Consider the following 19,400-nt stretch of genomic DNA (forward strand, 5'->3'; position numbering starts at 1 on the left):
TCACTAGGGACCCACGACATACAGCATGCAATGTTTTAGGTGATGTATGGCGAAGGTTGAGATGACTGGAGCCACAATAGGTAGTTTTAAGTTTGGGTGTGGGGGTAAAGGGCATCTGGCTCAAAGAACCAATCATGTATGCTGGCAGCAGAGATGATGATCATGCCATTGTCCACAATATAACACTGCAATTAGTTTTTGGTTCAGATGGTTATTTCTGGGTCAGGTGAGAGGTTATCTCTGGGTCAGGTGAACTCTGTAATGTCTGGTTTAAACTGAAGACAAGCTTTCCTTCCACCAACCCTCCCAAAGTCATGACTTTGCCATCCCATGTAGGTCTCATCCTGTTTATACAACTTGTATATACGTAGCATCCACTTCATACTGCTTGCCTTTACTTACATATAAATTGTAGTTAGATGTGTAAGCTGTTTGGGGTTGGTTGGAATGTTTTTGGTTGCTTTGAATTGACATTTAAAAAAACAAAACAAAAAAAAAACAGAATAGGAACTGGTTTATTTGTGGAGCCAAGACCTCACAAAATGACTATTTACTAGACATGATTTTTAAAATTGAGCCAATAATTCACAAAATGACTAGGTATTTATACATATGATTTTGTGTCAGATGAATAGAATGAGGTAATAAAAAGTAGAAGAAATGTATCTAAGCACTGATTTTTTTTTTTTTTTTTTTTTTTTTTTTTTTTTATAGTGATGAAATAGATTGTGAAGCAGTGTGATTTTGTATTTGATACCAGATGACTAGAATAAGTAGTTAGAAAAGCACAAATAGACTAAGTAAATAAAACAAAAGTTAATACAGGTTTCTGGGTTGCATGGCGGAGGTCCTGTCACACAGTGAGAACAGGAAGCCAGCGGGCATTGTTTCCTCATTCCAAAGCAGGCCACCAACGCTTGGACACCATGCAGAAGCCATGGAACTGTTTGTTACCATCTCTCCTCAAGGTGTTTGCTTTCTGTGATACTGGAATGCTGACCTTTTTTCATACTATTGTTATACAGATAATTTAGGTACCCAAAAAGATTCCTTAGGAAAATTCTGGTTGCGAAACGCACATTATTCTTTTGCAGTCTAGTGGAAATGGTTACAATGCTTGACTATTCACGTTGTGTGCCCAACAGTTACTCGGTCTTGTGAAAACTAGCGACAAAAATTATCATCAGTAGATGATTTACTTAAAATTTTTAAGTCTGTATTTGTTAACTAGTGGGTTGGAATCAAATCGTTAGTGGTTCCATGCTACTCTCCACATTATGGGGGTAAAAAAAAAAAACTACATACATTTTACGGAACAATGTATAGTGGGTTTGAAAATGTTTGTCAGTAGTGATAGTGTCAGTGATGTAAGACCCAACAGTTCAGAACAGTGGATAGTGGGTTTGAAAATGTTTTTCATTACATGATAGCGATGTAGGACCCAACAGTTTACCGAACAATGGATAGTGGGTTTGCAGATGTTTGTCATTACATGATAGTGTCAGTGATGTCTCCACGTGCAGCTATCCATGTACATGTTACTGACAGCTAAACTGCAGCACTTCTTGTCACCAGTCATGTTGTATACAAAACATTTGTAAAATCACATACTTAGATCCTTGTGGTGCACCTGGAATTAAGATGCTGTAATTTGTGTATTCAGATCTTTTCACCTTGAATAACCATTGGGAGATCAAGAGATGAAAAACATTTGAAATGTGTGTTAGTGAATGACATTATGTATGCATGCTTTTGAATTTTTTCTTCTTGTAGAAATTTGTTGATGGCATATATACACATGGGGTGCATGTCATACAGAAATTGACATCTGATTGGTTTATTATGTTGCATCTTTCTTTTTCCTAATAGTTTGTACCCTGTGGAATGCTTGGATAGTATTTCCACTTTTCTAGTAATTTGCCCTGCTGAATCATACCGGTCATCTATGTATGTTAAAGAAAATGATACCGAAAACATTTCATTGATGTTTCGCAGGTTTTCTATTTTTAAACTCGTGTAAAACAGAGCAAGTCTTTGTAATCAACCAGTCTGTTTTTGAGTTTTGGAGAGGTGGTGGGTTGCAGCTTTTTTCTTTTGTTGTTGACATGCTTGGATCTAAAGTGTGCTGGCAGTGCATGGGACCCTTCCTGCTAGAAAGTCTTTGCAGCATTGTAAATTCCACACAGAGTGATGCAACACGTCTTCAATAATGAGCAATTGTTCCCCAGGCTCAATGACCACTGTGCTGAATTTACCCAAGTGAGACCCCCTGGAGGAGTGAAGGTTCCACAATGGCTGCACTATGCTGTACACAATCAACACCATTGACATCTGTTTGTTTTTTACTACATAAAAAGAGGGGTCTTACAATGGCAGTTAATCTGATAATGGCTGCTGTACTGGGTACAAAGCCACTTAAAGAAACGACTGCATTAAACAGCTGCACTTCCAACGTGCCCTTCATAAAACACATTCCCAATACCCATTTCTGTATCTGTAATATTTGGAATGGGGTCACAGTGGCATGCTCTATATTTCTGACCTTGATGCATCATGTGCATGTGTTTAGATCATTTGGCTGCAAAATGGCCCCTTTTTGTGTAGGATAATGAGAAAAGTATGTCAGAGCATATGCATTATATTGTAATGCTGTTGTTGAGACCAAGGTTCATTTCCATTTGTGTGAATTCTGTACGAGTCTTTAGATTTTCTTTGGATTTCAGAGGATTTTTTTTTTTACGGACTTAACTGAAAATGGCAATGGCTGAACACGTATAAAGAAATGACTACCGCTGCATAATGTCCAAGTAACAGTTTGTTGTTGCTGAAATCCAGACATATGGAATTTTATTAGCTTGGCCTTCCTTTCTCTCCCATTGTTTTTTTTTTATGTGAATGCGTGTGAATACAAGTTGTTTTTCCTCACCACTGAATAAAAGTACTGTTAAAGCATACAGCAGGGGTGGAATACAAAACAAAATATAATAACAAAAAATAAATTCAGGTGAAGGGACTAAGAAAGCAGAAGAGAAAAGGATGTCGGTGGAAAAGAAAACTATAATGACCTTACATTTCAGTGAACAGTGACAGGATCTTTGACCCCACATTCCCAAAACAGGAAAACACTGAATCGGGTGTTTCAAATAGCTCTTCCATATGAAAACCATTGTTTTCAGATCATCTTCATTTGTGGGCTGCAACCCCCACGTTCACTCATATGTACACAAGTGGGCTTTTACTTGTTTATCGGCCGTAGCTACTTCCGCATTGGCGGGTAGTAGTTTGCACAGGACAGGAATCGGACCCCTGCCGGAGTCTGCACAAGTGGGTCATGGTTAAGTATGTGTAAATGGGCTTTTACATATATGACAGTTTTTACCCCGCCATGTAGGCAACCACTCCATTTTCGGGGGTGATTTCAGATCTGTGTCCCAGGAAATAGATTTTTCAAAACCCCTTGTGCGGGAATGTTTAGACCCATACCTTCAAATATTCCTTCCAAGTTCAAAGTACAAGCTTTCCCTTTGCGTACAATCATCACTACACAGTGCACAAGCAGCAAAAAGGGGGAAAAAAATTGACATGAAAGTTTTTCTTCATCCAGTATGACCACAATATATGTTGGGGGGGAAAAAAAAAAAAATTTGCTACGGCCAGATTTCTCGTTTAACCAAATTTCTGTTATAGATGAACTATCTGTCAAAAGAAATGCACAACCACAGAGATCAACTCGAACTTTGGTTTGAAACTGGAAAATATAGATGGCCAAACAATTTGTAATTGACCTTGAAAACATGAAGCTAAGCTGTTTAACAGTCATTATAAACTTATCATGGAAAATCTATTTCCAATATGCTAATCCATATTCAGGAGTCTTTGTCCACAGTTAAGCTAAGAGGTATTATCAGTGACACAGATGTGACGACTATATTTCATATCATGTGTGGGATATAAAAAAGCTGGGAAATGTTTCTTAGATACAAGTTCAGTAAAGTAATACATTGTTAAATCTAAATTCCCCTGTCAAATATGAACAGTTGTAAATCTCAAGCTTGACATACCTACATCAGCCATTTATTTGCAATCATGTGTGTACACTATTTTGCAGAACACTGAACCACTTATTTACAAATTTATAAGAACAGTTTTCCATTGAAAAATTACATGCCCCCACTCACCTGATATTTAAACATTAAATAAAACTATTGCACCCAGTACAAAAACTAGGTGTTATATGTGAGACTATGCTAAAAAGTAGAGGGCCATGACAGCTTCAATACAGCGCAACAAATGGCAAAAATCTCACTGCAGAATTTGTGCCACATGCTGGTGCTGGTGATGTGATCTTCTTGCAGCCTTCAAGTTACAGATTCAAACAACTGGTCTGATAAAAACAAGTGGCATGATTCTATACACCAGGAAACTTGAATTGTAAATCTGTGACAAAGTTGATAACACTATGTAAGAACTCTTAATTGCTTGGAAAAAGAAACAACTCGATGTCCTAATCCAAGTTGTAAGTAGATGAAAATGCTCACAAATGGTCATGTGGTGGATCATACCAGGTAAACCAACCAACTTCATTTTGCCTGCACTCTGTGCCCATACTGTGAATCTGTCAAATTTATAATCGGCAGTAACTTTGTGGTAATGTCTGAATGTTACTCGTTACATACTGCCTTCCCCATACCTCCCCCAACCCCTCTTTTTATGACCACGAATTCTGCAGCCACCCCCACCATCTAGAACATTTACAGTTCTGTCCTCGTGTCCAAACAGAAAAATGTGCTTCAGAACACTTGGCAAAAGCAAGGGAAATAGAGGCACTAGAAGTGATCCTAAGATAAGCAGGGACACCAGAAAGACGATGCATTTTAAAGTTGTCCTCTGGGTATCTATAGTATGACCGGTTCACGAAAGAAAAATATTTACAATATGTACATAAATCCTTCTGGCACCAGTGACCATTAAAACACATAATTTTAACAAACAAGTCTCCTGGGTCCATCTTAGATCCATGCAGAGCTTTGTGAAGTAGTTCATTGTACTTTTCAATTGGCCAGCAGTTGCTGAATGCTCTCCTTTGGGTCACAACTTCGGCAGCAGTTGGCCTGATCTGCAACAGAATATCAGTGAGTCATAAAATATGGTTCTTGCTATGATCTGATGACAGCCCTCTCTCAGACTGATGATGACATTAAATTACCCAGCTGTGTAAAAAGTGTTAATGCCATCAACATGCACCGGTACATCACCATACTGTTCATCATAGTTCTGTCGACTCTCAAAAGTCAAACCCCTTTTAACCCAATCTTTTTCCTCCACTTTTTAATAAAAACTGTGGAATGACTCTGGTACTGAAAAACCTAGCACACTTTGGACAGAGGATATCAGTGACTGTTGCAGACCATAGTGTCCATGTCCACATAAGGCTGTAAACCCTCTTCAGGTGCCAGTTACATTGCTTGGTTCTAACGTTTTGACAGTTGCATGTGACAAAATGCCTATGATGACCGAATTACACCATTGGTCAGTTCCATACTACACACGGTTAGTAGCGGGTTATAACCATACTAGGCTCTTCCGTCAGAGCAATGCAACTGGCTCCAGGAGAGAAGGCAGAAAAAGACTGAACCCTCATCAGGACAGAAGGCAGAAAAAAGCTACCGATTCATACATGGTAACCAGATTTTTGACATGAAAAATTAGTTAGAGGTGACAGGACAGTATCATAACAACCTACAAAAAGAATAGAATGTAAGACATAGTGATGATGTTAACAACTTAATCAGTCTTGACGAGAGAATCAAAACAGAAGGATCAAATGTTACAAAACAAGAAGCTATTTGAAGAATGCACGACGAGTCCAGGTACAGACAGAATGACTGTAAACTTATTAAAAAAAATTTCTGGAACGACTTAGGTGCCTTTGCTGTTAGATCACTGAATGAAGGTTTTATAAAGGGAGAAATGTCAACGACACAAGAGAGAAGGGTCAATTACATGTCTACAAGGTGATAAACAGAGAATACTTGCAGAACTGAAGGCCTGCTTCCTTGTTAAATGTTTATAAGATAGGATCAGCATATACAATTAGTAGAATTAAGTCAGTTCTGCTTAACTACTACTTCTTCGTTCCCACATTCATTCGTATGTACATTAGTGGGCTTTTACATGTATGAGCATTTTTACCCCAACATGCCTAAGTTAACCCTTTCACTGCCAGGAAAATAAAATTTAATTGAAATCTATTTGCCAGGGTTTTTTCACAAAAAACGGGTATAAATTTTCCAAAAATTCTGTGCTCTTTGTTATTGGAGAAAGACCCATAAAAGTATATATTTTCTGAAAGGTAAATGAATAAAGAATACAAAACACATGCTGTTTTCCCATTTTATATATTTTTAGTGACATGCTGTTGTTTTGAAATCAGTGTTTTGTTTTTTGTCACATTTTCAACTTGTTCATTACAAAAATTAGTCAGGTAATTTGCACAAAAAACATCATATTTTCTGGACAAATGGATATCTGCAAACACAAAGAACAACCACAATATATATATATATTTTTAAGAGATAGATACACAATACATTGTGACTTCTCCAAGTGATAAGATGGATGTGAGGCCACGCCCCCTCAGTCTCCACCCCCCCTCCTCGTCACCCCTCTCACACGGTCACTTGATTCAGTTCTCATCAGACCGCGTTGGCTGCGTGCCAAGAATATCGCTCTGCTGCTAATTCGGTCATGTCGACTGCTAACATCTGTACAGCTGACATCACTCACTGACAGTCGCATCTTGGCCACTCTCTTGATTGCTCCCTTTATTTTTTATCAGATCGTCCTATAAATGTTCATCACTATCTTCTCCTTCGAATTTACGCTTCAATCCTTTCTGAGCATCAGCTAAAGAAAGAAATCTTGGTTGATTTAGTTCGTCACGATCGCATGTCTTGAGCACGGCGTCAGTCCGACATTTTGTTGAGCGAGCGAGGAGAGAAGTCAGGCAAACACTTGGACAGTGACCCAACCAAAACGTTCAAATAAAGGACTGCTTCATGACGTAGATGGGGTTTCTAGCTATGAATAGAATCTAGAGAGATTCCCCAGGCTAAAGCTACCACGATTTTTGTCAACGAAGTGAATGCAAACCAGGGAAAAGTCAGAATATTTCGATGATGAGTTATCTCGTCATTGTGGCAGCGAAGCATACATGCTTGCCATGACGAGTTATCTCGTCATGCAGGCAGCCTAGGGGTTAATAAATGATGATCAGACATTTTATTCCATGTAGATATATTGGCTATAACTTGAGAATATTATACAATATCATGAATTATTTAGAAAAAGAACATCTTTCAGGCTAATAAGTTTTCATTGACTTTGAAAAAGCATTCGATTCGGTAAACTGGATGATATGAACAAGGTTTTCTAAGCCTTTGGTTTTGGCGAAGATGTATGTAAATGAGTATGCACCTGTTATAAAGATATAAAATCATATGTTATAGTTATTGGTAAGGTATCCCAAAGTTTTCAAATACAAAGGGGATGCCATTAGGAAGACCTGATTCACCATACCTCTTTGTACTGTGCTCTGAAATTCTGGCTTGTAAGATGAGGGGATTAAGGGCATCAGAATATCAAATACTGTCTTTAAAATTAGTCCATTTGCTGATGATACATGTACATTAGATGGAGATAGAGAATCATATGAAAAATTATTTGAAAAACTCAGTAAGGTTGAAGAATTCTGAGATCTAAAACTAAATTATGATACAATTAGGGTTAGGGCAGATGAAGAATTCAAAAAGGCAATGTGTGTTTTGGGTTCTTGGTGGAATCATTAATGATTATGTATGAGTTTAATGATGAGAGATGGATCCATCTTGTCATACGACTGGCTTGAACTCGGAAGGTGGGGACATCAACAGTGACGAAACTGACAACATCCAAGTGGGCAACTCTTTCTTCAGTCCATCAATCCAATCACACATCATTTCTGAGCAAGTGACCATGACTGACAGTGAAGGCACAGTACTTTCACATAATTTGAGAGGAGGGGGAGGAGAGGTAGAGGAGTGGTGAAAGACAATAGGTTGAAGGCAGGCAGAGGGTGTGTGGAAAGTGGGTGTGGCCTGGCTGTCATTTTACAGCCTTTTCACAGGGAGCAACTGCTGGGAATAGCAAAAGCCAATCATCCACAATTTTCTTGAAACCTTGGGTCGACTGACAATAGACGGGAATCACATGTTTATCGCTTTTTGTTACTGATCACTTGACCGATTTATTTATAGAGGAGAAAAACTGGATGCAGCGAGGACATTTTGTTGGATCAGATATAACCAGGTGGATTGGAATATTATCAGAAAACTTTCTCCTCTAAAGGGGAAAGCTCTTAGCGGTAAGAAAAGCTTTTAAGGCGCACTCTATGAGAACATGTTTAAATTCTTATCTTGAACAAACCCACTTATTGCTGGGGCAATTACAAATAAAATTCTTTAAAACAGAAAAAAGGGGGTATTACAATAAGTGACGTGTTATTTCTGTAAGAATGAGATGGACTCAGTTCAACATTATGTATGGTTTTGCAGTTTCTCTCAATTGTTTTGGAGGGGGTTAGAGAACGCTTTAAGGGAAAGATGTAATAACTGTTCAAATGTTAAGTTAAACATAGGACTAGTACTTTTTGGAAATGATATCACAAACGCTGATGAAATACTCAATCTTATCATCTTTAGCAAAATTATTTTTCTACAGATGCCAAATTAATATAATTAAACCATGTGTAGAGCATTCTTTGAATGATTTACGAAACCATTATAAAGAAAAAAGATATGTGCATTCAATGGAAATGTTAAACATGGTCTTTACCAGAAAATGGTGTTCATATGTTACAATGCTTGAAACAATAAACTGGGTTCTAATTTATCTCTTTTTTTTTTCTTTTTTTTTTATAGTGCCAGTCAGGCACTCTGGACAAAACATTTCAGTGCCCAGTTGTGGTTTTGGGTGCCAGCATAATAAAATGACATAAAAATCTTTGAATGAGTTATAATTTGCTTTTGTGTTGATGTTTGGAAAACCGCATTCAAAATGTCCACATGCCTGAACCCCATGGGCCTGTTGATAGCTTCTTTACTCTTTCTGCCACATCTTGCTCAAGACAGAGCTGAGCTGTCCCTGCTGCTGTCTCTGACACAACCTTTTTCCTCGTTTCTTGTCTTTCCATGCACAACTTCCGCGCTTGAGATTGGGAGTGCTTCACGAGTGAACCTTTTGATCACTTCTGATCCATCAACAAGTTCATTTTTTGCTTTTCCATCCCCACCTCCCATCTGCTCCGTCCCCTTCCGACACAGTACACACTCAAGCACTTGGGTGCCATCTTCCTTCGTTTCAACGGTGTGCCAAGGAAAGTCTTTCTGCCAGGCTTCAATGTACACGCACTGGTGCTTTGATTCGTACTCCTGCTGTTTATTCTTTTTGTCATCCTGAGCTTTCCTCTCTGTTTCAGGAGCCTTTCTTGTAACACTGCAGATGGGAAACATCGTTTGTCGCAAATGCGCCATGAACGTCAACATCCGATCGTGCACGCACAAAGACACTGCTTCACGAAGGGAGCTGCAGCAGATGACACTTTACATTTTGATCGATCACGTTCGAGCTTGTTTTCATGGTGTGTCTTTTAATTAATTTTCTTTCGCCTCTGAATTTTTGAGTGCCAACCGGGCACTCTCAACAGAAAATTTGTGTGCCCAAGCCAACTTTTCATAGCATTTGCACCCAAGCACCTGCTAAATTTGAACCCTGATAACTTATAGCAAATTATGGCGAAATATCAGGATCCACAACACTGATGCAGGTTTGTTTGTATACACGTTTGGATATCTATTTGTATACACAGGGTATATCATGACTGTGTATTTTTGAGCATCATGCCTTATTATATTACTGTTTACACAGAATGAGTTGATACATTGTAAGTCCAATCTATATAATGGAAATCATCATTAAGGTCTATGTTCTTTTTCCATTGTGTTCCTTGACACACATTAAGTAAGCACCGTATCAACGATTCTATGCTGATGCACATACAATGCTTGTTATATGTCATAACATTGCATCACTATCAATATCTGATGACAGTGTTTCCACCTTGACCTTGGAAAAAGTGAATTAAAAGAAATTAAGATGTTTAAAACGGATCACTCAACCAAGACAGAAAGAGCAGATAAAATACAGCGGCAATGGCAGCACCGTTTGTGTACCGACTTCAATTTAACTCAGCAAGGAGAAGAAGTCCTCAACCACATCTCTCTTCCCTGTGGTGGGCAAAACACTGCACAGTGAGGGGACAGGGAGTGGACTCACCCAGTGTTTTGGTCACACTGTCCATGTGTTTCCCAGCAGCCTTGTGCACAATGTTCAGCAGCTCCACACTGTGACTGTAATCGTCCATCTGCCACACCATCATCAACGTTCAGCAACAGTACACATCTTTACCTTAGCTTCTTTTTCTTAGCTTCTAGTACAGGTACGCTTTCACATCATGGTACAGATTTACTGAACGTAAGATTTTCAAAGGGTTTCTAAATACCAATGCCCCCGCTTTTGAACATGGAAAAATGTCATATTCAAAGAAACGGTAAGGCAGCATATCTTTGCAGAAGTGTCTGCACAATTTTAGTTCTGTTTGGCTTTCCTTTGTTGTTGCTTTGTTTTTTGTTTTCATTTGTCTGCTCATGTTTTTTTTGTTTTTTTTAGGAGCCTGTGTTTCGCACTGAGAGAATTCTTGTCCTTCCACAATTTCACCCCAAAACTTCACCCAAATATTCCAGAAAAATCTGAAAAGAAGAATTTCCTAGGAAACAACAGTACACAACAACCACAAAGCATGTGTGGTTGAGGAGAGGAGAGGGGTGTGTATACATGTGCATTTGTGCATGTGTGTGTGTGTGTGTGTGTGTGTGTGCGCATTTGTGTGTGTGTGTGTGCGTGTGTATGCGTGCGTGCATGTATGTGCGTGCGTGCGCATGCATGCGTGAGACTGAATTCAGGGATGCAAGTAACCATGAAATCAAATTATCATGAAACTGAGTTTCAAAATGTTCCCAAATAAGACACTACCTAAAAACTAATAAAAGAAATCATAGGACAAGGTGTGTAGTGGTTCACATTGCGTATCTTTTTTATTCCTTTTATATTTTTATGCACACAACCAAAAAACATTCTCTCGAGCCGTCTAAAACCACATCTTCAACTATGAGTATAAACCCAAAGTGGTTCAAATACAACTGTAGGAACTTTTAAGCAAGCTGTGAACTACAGTTTTGACTAGGTATGGTAACAATAGATAACAGAAAGGAAGCACACTAAGGAAAAAAAAAAAAAACAAGATTTATTTTCAAAACTCTCTTCATCACTGGGCTACCTAAAATCTCCTCTGACACTTTAAAAACTACTTCGCCAAACCGAATCTGCCATGACGCCACAAGAGTACGACTGAAGTTGTAGAAAAAAACAACAAACTCCCTTACCACTCCCCCTGAAACCAAGCCAAACCAAAAGGAGGAGTTTGTTAAGAGCGGGCCAGACTAAGAGGGGCGTCTTTTCACTGTTAGCCGCGTGAAATTTGGCCAAACAGAGCAAACCATAGGCCTAGTTTGCATCAGTTTGACATGGTACAGTATATGACACCAAAGGTGAAATTACCAGGAGAGAGATGGTTTTGACGTCTCTGACGGTGTTGGCACAGAGGGCCTCCATGTCCAGCAGGTCTGTCGACTGGGGCAGGAAGGAGGTGCACAGTTCCTTCACGTCGTCCGGAACATCCCTGTGGTCCATGTCCAGCTGACTCAGCTGCCTGACAACACACCGCTCACACACTATTTGTCTGCAACTACAGCTAATCAACTAAACAAAGAAACAGTCTATACTACTATTATTACTTCAGCAGTTTAGTGGTCAAGGTAAAAATAAAAAAAACAAAAAGCAAGGAGAAAAAAAAACAGAACAAGAAAAAAAAAAGGGGGGGAAGGGGAGAGAAATATAGAGATACATTACAAATCTTACAATATTTTTTGTTTGCATACGTAAATTCCTTTACCTGTCAAAGTGGATTTTCTTCATTTTGCAAGGGACAACTCTCTTGTTGCTGCGGATTCTTTTGTGTGCACTAAGTGCGCACTGCTCACAGGGTCTCAGTTCACTGTCCTGCCTGAAAGACTAACACCCAGACAACCACACAAGGTTTAGTGGTTGGAGCAGTAAAACTCCTGGTCCTTGCAAGCCAGGCCTTCCATCCTCTGGGCACACTACTCCAGGTATGTTCCCAAAACAACAACTTTGGAGTGTTCAGACTAACAAACCTCCATACTCTCAGAGGCAAAAAAACTAATTTGACAAGGGTATACCTATCCACCTAAACTCCAAATGTAAGATCAAGAAATTATTTTGAACATCAGATATGAGACTGAGACTTTCTTTTCAGTCTTAAACAGCTGCTTCATCTCCACCATCATATATAAAACTTCTAATCTGCACTTTCTAAATCTTCCTTCAGTCTGATTTTAAACAGTATCCTGAAGAATCTCATGCCTGATTGCATAAAAACAAACAGCAGTGACTAATATACGCTCATGTATGACACAGCACTGTGACAAACGATAAAGGGACGCTTCAATAAGACACAACCGTTTGCATTCTGCTCAGAGAGAAAGCAGACAAATAATCCAAGAGGGATGGTGCTGTCTACAAGCACTGTGCCACAGAATCCTAAACAATATGACAACGGAGTAAGTACAGCTTTACTCACTGTTCAGCATCCTTGGCCTGTGTCTCCAGTCCACTGACCAGATCATCCCAGTCTGCGTCTTCTTTCTCCAACCTTCATCATGAAGAATGAATCACATTTACTGAAAACAATGTGATAACAAATGACAATTCTAAACAAAAATAATCTCTATGAACAGAACAAAAGGCAAAAGGAAAAAAAATTGAACAGAACAAAAAGAAAAAGCTACTGAATGATCAAATCAATTTTACAGACCAAGACATCTTTTTCTATGACTGATCTCCCTTCTCCCTAAGAATTATTCTGTTTTTCTCCTTACAAACACCATACACACTTTTTTCTTTCTCACTCTCTCTCTCTCTCTCTTAAAAAGAATTTTTTTTTTTTTTTAATTACATTAATACTTACATTCTGACAAAATCTTACCTGGATCAATGGAGATAACCAAACAGCAAAACACTTTCCATTATTTAAACCACACCATTTCACAAGCAAAACACCCACCCTAAAAACTGATTCCTATGGTTTTAATTTAGTAATTCAGTGAAAACCACTGAAGCTAGAAAAAAAAAAGAGCAAGATGACAATGACAGGATGAACAGCACTAATCGAGAGCTGAGTCTAGAGGAAGGAAGAGGAACAGGTCTATTACCGTTTGATACATGATGTCAGCGCACTAATTGTGTTGTCCATTTGCAGATTCACAGGGTTGAAAGCCAAGCTGGAAATTTTTTTTTAAATGCATCAAAACAAAACAAAAACAAAGCAGAATATATTTTTAAAATTAATCTAAACAAAATCAAGCCATGCTCACACTTTAAATGATACCATCTAATTTAATATTCTAAAATCAAGAAATTGATAACTAAAAAACTCTGAAAACAAAAATGCTATTTTGAAAATTACAGTGGTGGAAATGATTTCCGCAGATACTTTTTGCTCAGTTTCTCTTGTTACCATAATCCTTGTTGTTCATCACTCAAGTCCTGAAGTGGTTCAGTCAGCTGGGTGAAATAAACAGTATGGATGATGACTGAATTCCCTCCAAACACAAACTTCCCTGAAGATAATCTGAATTTTTTCAAGAACACACACAACTGAATCATAAACAGAACTGAAAATGGAACTTTTCAATATTTACATATATCAAGTTTAAATCTCCTGTTTCCTGTAATACAGGGATTCTCCATTATCATAAACAGAACTAAAACAATATCACTGAAGTACTCAAATCATTCAAAATAAATTAAAACAAAAGTGACACTGCAAATAACAGTAAGTAAACAAAACTGAAAAGGTGAGTCAGTAGACTTTGTAAACAAGTAAAGACACAAGTAGTATGCCAAAATACCTTGGGGTAGTGCAAGCCTGCTGAAAACTCCCGTCACTTTCCATCTGATCAACTGTTGCTCCAACACTCTCCACAGCTGTGGACAGAGTTGTTTCCACATTCCATTCCACATACACCACATTCCACAAACAGAAAATTACAAATTAACTATTTCACACACTTATGTACTTGATTTGCGAAATCAGCTGATTACTGCAAAATCAAATGTTTACTGTTGTTTATTCATTTGTACCTCAAAATGTTTTTGCAGCACTCAAATTGGTAGAAAGTTCATGTGGAAAGAATGTGATTGTAAAAGATTGCTTACCTTTAACAAAGTAAGTTACCTGTTCATATATTCAAAGGATTTCTTCTAAGATTTACTAAAATATCACTGAAGAAAATTACTCTTGAAATGTTTACTACAATATCAATTAAAAAGACATCACTTTTTGTATGCTAACTGGTGTAGTTAGTAATACATATAAACCATGTGACTTGCTTTGGAAAAAAATAAAATAAAAATGTGAAATTATCACAGAAAAGTTTACAAATGATCAATGCCTTTTGGGGTTCACTGCATTATCTACAAAATGAAACTGAGTAGATATTTGGTACCTCTACTGCTTGTGGTCCATGAGCAATATTATCTTACGCACTTATACAATGAAACTCTAGGTAATCACACATTGTTTACAACAAAAGAAAAGAAGAAAGTCATTACACATCACAGGCATAAAAAATAAAACAAACAAAAAACCTAACTTCCCCCAATACCTTAACACTATCTTAGTCCTACCTTCTGCTTTGAAGTTGTCAAAACCAGGCACATCTTCAAACTCTTTGTCGAGGACCTCCAGTGTATGCTAAAAGAAATAAAAACATATCGCCGTCAGAAAACACACACGCACACGCACACACACAAATGTACAAGCTGTACAAAAAAAAAAATAAGGAAAAGGTCAGAGCAGAACGACTGAAAACAATACTGATTATAATCTTACACGTTACATCACTTAAATGTGTCATATAAGTTATGGAATACATTTATGATAACATTTGGTTTATGTATAACACTCCTTTGATGAGTCAACTGCTTGTACACATTTCTAATTGATATATAGCAGACAAATCACAGAACCGGGCAGTTCTTTTATCTTTCTCTATCAGAGTTGCTTCCCATCCTCCCACCAGTCATACTTTAACCAGTTCAACCCTGGGGAGTTCACAGCCTCGACAGGTTCCTCTGCTTTTCTGATATGGGAAAATGAAAGGAAATAGACTGAAATCGACCAGTTTTTCCTCCAAATTGACATGTCTCAATTTGTGCGTTTGTAGGAATATGCACACCATTTTAATGGAACAAATAATGCCAGGGCACTGCTTGGGCTCAGGGCTGAATGGATTAATGACTGCACCTCCCAACCCAACTTCCTGACAGTACATTCATGCTTTTTACATTCTCACCAAGTAGTCAGTGAAGCTTGAGCATGGTGTGCTTGTCTCAAAACCGAACTTGATTCAAGATATGTTTCTGAACTTTTCCTGAGCATCAATCAAATCAAATTATAGTGCTTAGAGCCTCACAGACCAGTAAGGCCACATCAAGGCTATCACCACGTTAGCATCTATTTCAAGACATGGGTTAAAAAAAAAAAAAAAAAGTACAATAAAAACTAATCACTGCTTCAAACTTTTCGCTCAAAAAGTTTCAAAATCTTCCAGCATTTAAGACATTCAAATCTGATTAAAAATGTTCACTTCTTTCAAGAAGTCCATTAGCATCCATGGAGGGACATCACGGAACACAGTCTTCAGAGAATCTGTCGGGTAATGTCTGTTTCTAATGTCATGCACATCCCAGCAGTCAGTGAGCACGGGTTTCACAAAGAGAGACTCATCACAGGGAATACATCGAGGAGCCTCCTTCCCTATTAACAAGTAAGAATGAGTAAGAAAAGTGTGCCCCATGCATAGTCTGTACAGCACAGACTCCTCCTTGCTGTTCTTCATGACTGATGGGAGATCTCTTAAATCTGGATGGATTTGGAACAGCTAGTTGTCCGTCTGGGTGTTCCATTCCTCTTGCCATATCTTTAGCATTTTTGTGAGCATGTATTCATAAGATATGTAAAATATCACAGGACAACAGATAAGCATGAGAATGAGTTGTTTTTTTTCCCGCTCTCTCTTTTGAATGCTGAAATGTAAAATGATCCCTTGATTTGCAAGCACCTGAGACAGAAAACAAACTAGCTCTCCCCTCAGAGCAAAATGATGTTTGAAAAAATCATTGATTCAACATGAACTAAAGACATAACAAAGGAGGAATGTGTTCATAGCAATGTGGAAGTGGGCGAGTTTGTAATCTTGAAGCTGCTTTCACTTTCTGTTCAAGATCTTGAGTGGTCTCCCTTGTACTGTTAAGTCAGCAGTAAAGTGAAACTAGCAAACTGAAAAAAACAAACAACAAACAAGAGAGGCAAGGCCTTCAAGATACACTTTAAAAAAAAATCTAACTGTTAAAACGTGTTCTGTATTTGTTATTATAAAGCTTCGGGTTTAAAAAAAGAAAAAAGAAAAAAAAAGTCCTTACGGCAGATTTGAACCCCGCGTGTTCGGGTGAGAAGAAACTGTCTTACCCAATACACTATCGTGGCTCCTTAACTGACATTCAAAAATTTAACATTTAAACATGCTTTTTTAGAGCAATAAATCAATTGCGGTATTCGCAGTGAGAACGCTGTTTAAATCATATTATTCTGGTGTATCTTGGGCATCAAAAAATCTTTAAGGGCAATTAAAAATTCTTTTTAAGTCCGCAGTAAAGGAGACGTGGCAATCACCACAATCACACTGCAACATTTAGCCATTTTCTCTGGATCTAGATAGATGTACAAGCTTAGTTACACCAGGTACGACACGGTCGATTCAATTTCTCTTTTATGTTCATTCTAGTTTTATAGTTTTAAAGTTGATATGAAAATTGAGTATTTTGTTAAACTAATAACACACAGCCAAGTACAAGTACTTCTAAATGTCATATGAAGTGAAAAGGACTTCATTTTGAGAAAAGCCAAGACTGGAAATTTTTACTTTTCATCAAGGGTATTAACTCTCATGGTTTATTATTTTTAACTGTGAATTCCGACTGATTTTGTTGATATTTTTATGGCAGTTTGGGGCATAATCCAGTAAGTGATGAGGCGTTCACAAATCTTTCTCTGAATAAATATTTAACAGTCTCCTTCTCCAACTTTCCATCACATGTTATCGTGTATTGTCGATTGAATAAAGGATTGAACGGGCAGGTCAACAACTTGAAGCAAAATGGCGTCCTTCACGTTCGCGAAGAATATGAGCACACGCTTTGAATATGTGTAAATATGTGTACACAATTGATTTTTGCCCATGACCTTCAGGGCTCAGCCAATAGATCTATAAAGTCCACTCGTCATACTGATTTTAGTATTTTCCGAAAAAGACCACTTGGGCGAATGAACATAGTGAAAGCCCTGTACACTGAGAGTAAAACAAACAAGCTTTTTATGTATTGAGTATAATTTCAAAATGTAATGTTTAAGATGAGGAAGATCAGTTTAAAGCAAATTAACCCCCATAGCATTAATTACAGATTAATATCCCTTTTCTACTATCTGCAGCAAAGATATGCACCAGAAATATAACTTCCATGCTTAGCAAAAGAAGTTCCTGTTTGAACAAAAAATGATAAAAATGACTGCTCTTGTTGTTGTGTCAGAATATCAGATCAAAGTGCCAAGTTTAGAGAACTAAAAAAATATAAATATAACAGTAAATTCAGTTTGCATATACTCTGGCTTCTTTTTTTATTTTTTTGTGCCCATCCCAGAGGTGCAATATTGTTTCAAGCAAGATGACTGGAAAGAACTGAATTTTTCCTATTTTTATGCCAAATTTGGTGTCAACTGACAAAGTATTTGCAGAGAAAATGGCACTGTTAAAGTTTATCAAAGACACACAGACACACACAGACAATTGAACACCGGGTTGACACATAGACTCACTTTGTTTACAAAAGTGAGTCAAAAACCTGGTTCACAATCAATCAAACTGATCATACTTCATTTCAAAATATCATTGCATACATCAACAAACCAAACCTTAGTACAAAACATAAGCCATGAGACCCTACTAGTCTTGCCAGATTATGTGAAAGACCAGCATCAAAGTCATGAATGGAAAAGCAACTGGAGTCAAGTATATAATAGCAGAGCAAAATGTATTTAAGTCAAAAATACCAAATAAGCTCAAAATTACAACATCAAGGTTTAGAATTTTACACTATTTTATTTTGTCAGATTTCTTTTGCTCTGTTTTTAAAAGCATGGATATTTTTCAGGAAATGCACACAGCGAGGTGACAAATAACGTGAAAGGCGTCTGGAGTAAACAAACAAGTCATGGGGAAGGGGAACAGGATGACTATAATGGAGGCTCTGCTGAACTGTTACAACACTCACTCGCAGTATCAGCCTGGACAGGAGACTGAGGCGCTCTGCAGCAGGCAGCTCCACTGGGATCTGTTTGTACAACTCGCTGCCTGTCAACACAGGTCACCCGACAAACGTTCATCCTCTGTGTGAAACAAGCAGGCTGTATCAAACACATTTTGTGTGAAATACCTGTCACCTGTCATGTGCAACTCAAGTTCTGTGTGAAATGGGGTCTGTGTGAAACATTCCAGATGAAACATTCTATGCGAAGCTCCAAGACCACATCAGTCTTTTAGTTTACCGGCATGAGCACATAATTAAAATTCCAGTCATTCTGGTTTCTTCACTTTTGCTGATGTACAGACCAGAGACATCCACTGTGATGTCTGACAACCCACACAGCTTTCCACTTCCAACAAAACCAATACAATAGCTGTAATTTTGGTCTGATGAGTATTTCACTTCAGGCATTAGGCTGGAATTTCAGTCAGCATGACTGATGGCATGCAGGAAAATCTACAACAGACCTCTTGCACAGTTGCAGCCAGTCACATATTTTGTGCACAACACGTACTTGGTGTACTCAGCTCTGAATCCATACAGTTCTGTATAAACTATAATGCAGCAGTGTACTGCTCAGCTGATAAACAGAACAAAAAATGTTGGGTTTTTTTTTTTTTTTTAAGATTCATGGGGGGCTGTTATTTGAGGGACGTGGTGGTGGTCTCCACTCTGGGAGGGACGCTCACTCAGTCTGGCTCCGCGACAAAGCCATTATTGTCGTCAGTAGGGGGCTTAGTAGG

General features: G+C 38.1%; 1 protein-coding gene across 3 annotated transcripts in view; it reads right to left on the reverse strand.

The window, feature by feature from the left end:
- Window positions 1-2,876: 2,876 nt before the first annotated feature.
- LOC143279809 (uncharacterized) overlaps window positions 2,877-19,400 on the reverse strand; it is a 31,093-nt gene continuing 14,569 nt past the window's right edge. For all 3 annotated transcript variants that reach the window (XM_076583999.1, XM_076583997.1, XM_076583998.1), the window contains exons 4-11: window positions 18,625-18,704; window positions 14,923-14,989; window positions 14,145-14,220; window positions 13,446-13,514; window positions 12,815-12,886; window positions 11,713-11,863; window positions 10,372-10,459; window positions 2,877-5,116 (exon numbers count right to left, since the gene is read on the reverse strand). In XM_076583999.1, coding sequence (XP_076440114.1) covers window positions 5,052-5,116; window positions 10,372-10,459; window positions 11,713-11,863; window positions 12,815-12,886; window positions 13,446-13,514; window positions 14,145-14,220; window positions 14,923-14,989; window positions 18,625-18,704 — 668 coding nt within the window. In that variant the 3' untranslated portion in view covers window positions 2,877-5,051. The remainder of the gene's footprint in view (window positions 5,117-10,371; window positions 10,460-11,712; window positions 11,864-12,814; window positions 12,887-13,445; window positions 13,515-14,144; window positions 14,221-14,922; window positions 14,990-18,624; window positions 18,705-19,400) is intronic.

This window comes from Babylonia areolata, chromosome 3 (genome assembly GCF_041734735.1).
Source record: "Babylonia areolata isolate BAREFJ2019XMU chromosome 3, ASM4173473v1, whole genome shotgun sequence".
Lineage (NCBI taxonomy): Eukaryota > Metazoa > Mollusca > Gastropoda > Neogastropoda > Buccinidae > Babylonia > Babylonia areolata.